At 52.8% G+C, this 1,904-nt stretch overlaps 1 protein-coding gene across 1 annotated transcript; it reads left to right on the top strand.

Moving 5' to 3' along the window:
- The first annotated feature begins 27 nt into the window (after positions 1-27).
- LOC101855545 (MAP kinase-interacting serine/threonine-protein kinase 1-like) lies at positions 28-1,751 on the top strand. Its single transcript, XM_005113354.2, has one exon. The coding sequence runs from the start codon at positions 57-59 to the stop codon at positions 1,596-1,598; it is 1,542 nt and encodes a 513-aa protein (XP_005113411.2). The 5' UTR covers positions 28-56; the 3' UTR covers positions 1,599-1,751.
- Positions 1,752-1,904: the final 153 nt, after the last annotated feature.

The following is a 1,904-nucleotide window of genomic DNA, read 5'->3' as shown; positions in this document are numbered from 1 at the left end:
GTGACGTCACACCTCCTACTACATGTGACGTCATCCCCCCTACTACATGTGACGTCATGCTGCCTCCTACTACATGTGACGTCATCCCTCCTACTACGTGTGACGTCATCCCTTCTACTAAGTGTGACGTCATGCTGCCTTCTACTACATGTGACGTCATCCCTCCTACTACATGTGACGTCATGCTGCCTCCTACTACATGTGACGTCACACCTCCTACTACGTGTGACGTCATACTTCCTACTACATGTGACGTCATCCCTCCTACTACATGTGACGTCATCCCTCCTACTACATGTGACGTCACGCCTCCTACTACGTGTTACGTCATCCCCCCTACTACATGTGACGTCATGCTACCTCCTACTACATGTGACGTCATCCCTCCTACTACACGTGACGTCATCCCTCCTACTACAAGTGACATCATACCTCCTACTACGTTTTACGTCACACCTCCTACTACATGTGACGTCATCCCCCCTACTATATGTGACGTCACACCTCCTACTACAACCACCAACAACACGGCCGGCGACTGTGCAAGAGCTGGAGTAGTCCCTACCGAGTCGAACAAACCGGCCCCAAGACAAAGTGAAGAACAAACGAACGGCGACAGTTTCTGTGCGTTGTTGGAGCCTACGGGAGAAGAGCTGGGCCAGGGGAGCTTTGGCTCTGTCTCCACATACAGACACAAGGAAACGGGCAAAGAATACGCCGTCAAAGTTATGAGGAACTGTCAGAAGAAACGACTCCGTCGAGTATTGAGTGAGATCGAGACCTGCCGTCGCTACAAGAACTGTGAAAACATCCTGAACTTTGTTGATTTCTACAGGACAGGGGACACGTTTTTCCTCATCTTCGACAAAATGGAAGGAGGTGATCTACGAGCTGTGCTGGAGTCCACTCCGGCGTATCTGAGCGAGTCCCAGGCTTCACGAGTGACCGGCGCCGTGGCCCGAGCTCTCCTCACACTCCATAAAGAAGGCGTGGCGCACAGAGACCTTAAGCCCAATAACATCCTGTGCCGCACCCCAGGGCAGCTCACCCCTCTGGTCTTGTGTGACTTCGGCGTAGCGAGCCAACCCCCTTCTTCTCCACCTGACCCCTCCCAAGAGGACAACCTAACCAAGCCTGCCCTCAAGTCGGCCGTCGGCTGCCCGCAGTACGTGGCACCAGAGGTCGCCGGTTTGCTGCTGTTGCCCAAGTCCGGGAGAAGTACAGCGCCCTACGACACGAGCTGCGACATGTGGAGCCTGGGGGTTCTCCTTTACGAACTGCTCTTCCACCGTCAGCCCTTTGTCGGCTACTGCGCTCAGCACGCGCAAACCTCGGTCCGCAATTGTTGGGACTGCATCCAAGACATGTTCCCCAAGATCTGCCGCGGCGACTATTCCATCCCTACAGACGCTCGTGAGTCCTTGTCTGACGCCGCCGTGGATTTGATCCGGCGCCTCCTGGTCGTGGACCCTCAAGGCCGTTACTCAGCCGCCCAGGTCTTGAAGCACACGTTTGTGACGTCACACAGGGACGACGATGACGTCACTACTACAACCGACTGTCCGACAGCTTTGACACGACAACCGTTATCCGAGTAGTGATGATGACTCAATTTTGGACAGGAGTATCCCCAGCTGTTTTTTTTTTTCCATTTCTTAGACAATACATTTTTTATCTTTGGAAAAAGACGCACACTTCGGACTATGTTACGGCATCTGCACTGATGTGTGTGTGTGTGTGTGTGCGTGTGTATGTGTGTGTGTGTGTGTGTGTGTCTTTGCTTTTTTCACCCCAAAAATATGATGTTTTGTAGAGTGTATGTGTATGGGTGTAAGCCCATGTGTGTATATGTGTGCGTGGATGTGGATGTGTGTGCGTGTGCACGCACACACACACATGTGTGT

Source organism: Aplysia californica, unplaced genomic scaffold (assembly GCF_000002075.1).
Source record: "Aplysia californica isolate F4 #8 unplaced genomic scaffold, AplCal3.0 scaffold02049, whole genome shotgun sequence".
NCBI lineage: Eukaryota > Metazoa > Mollusca > Gastropoda > Aplysiida > Aplysiidae > Aplysia > Aplysia californica.
This window is presented reverse-complemented; position numbering and strand designations above follow the sequence as displayed.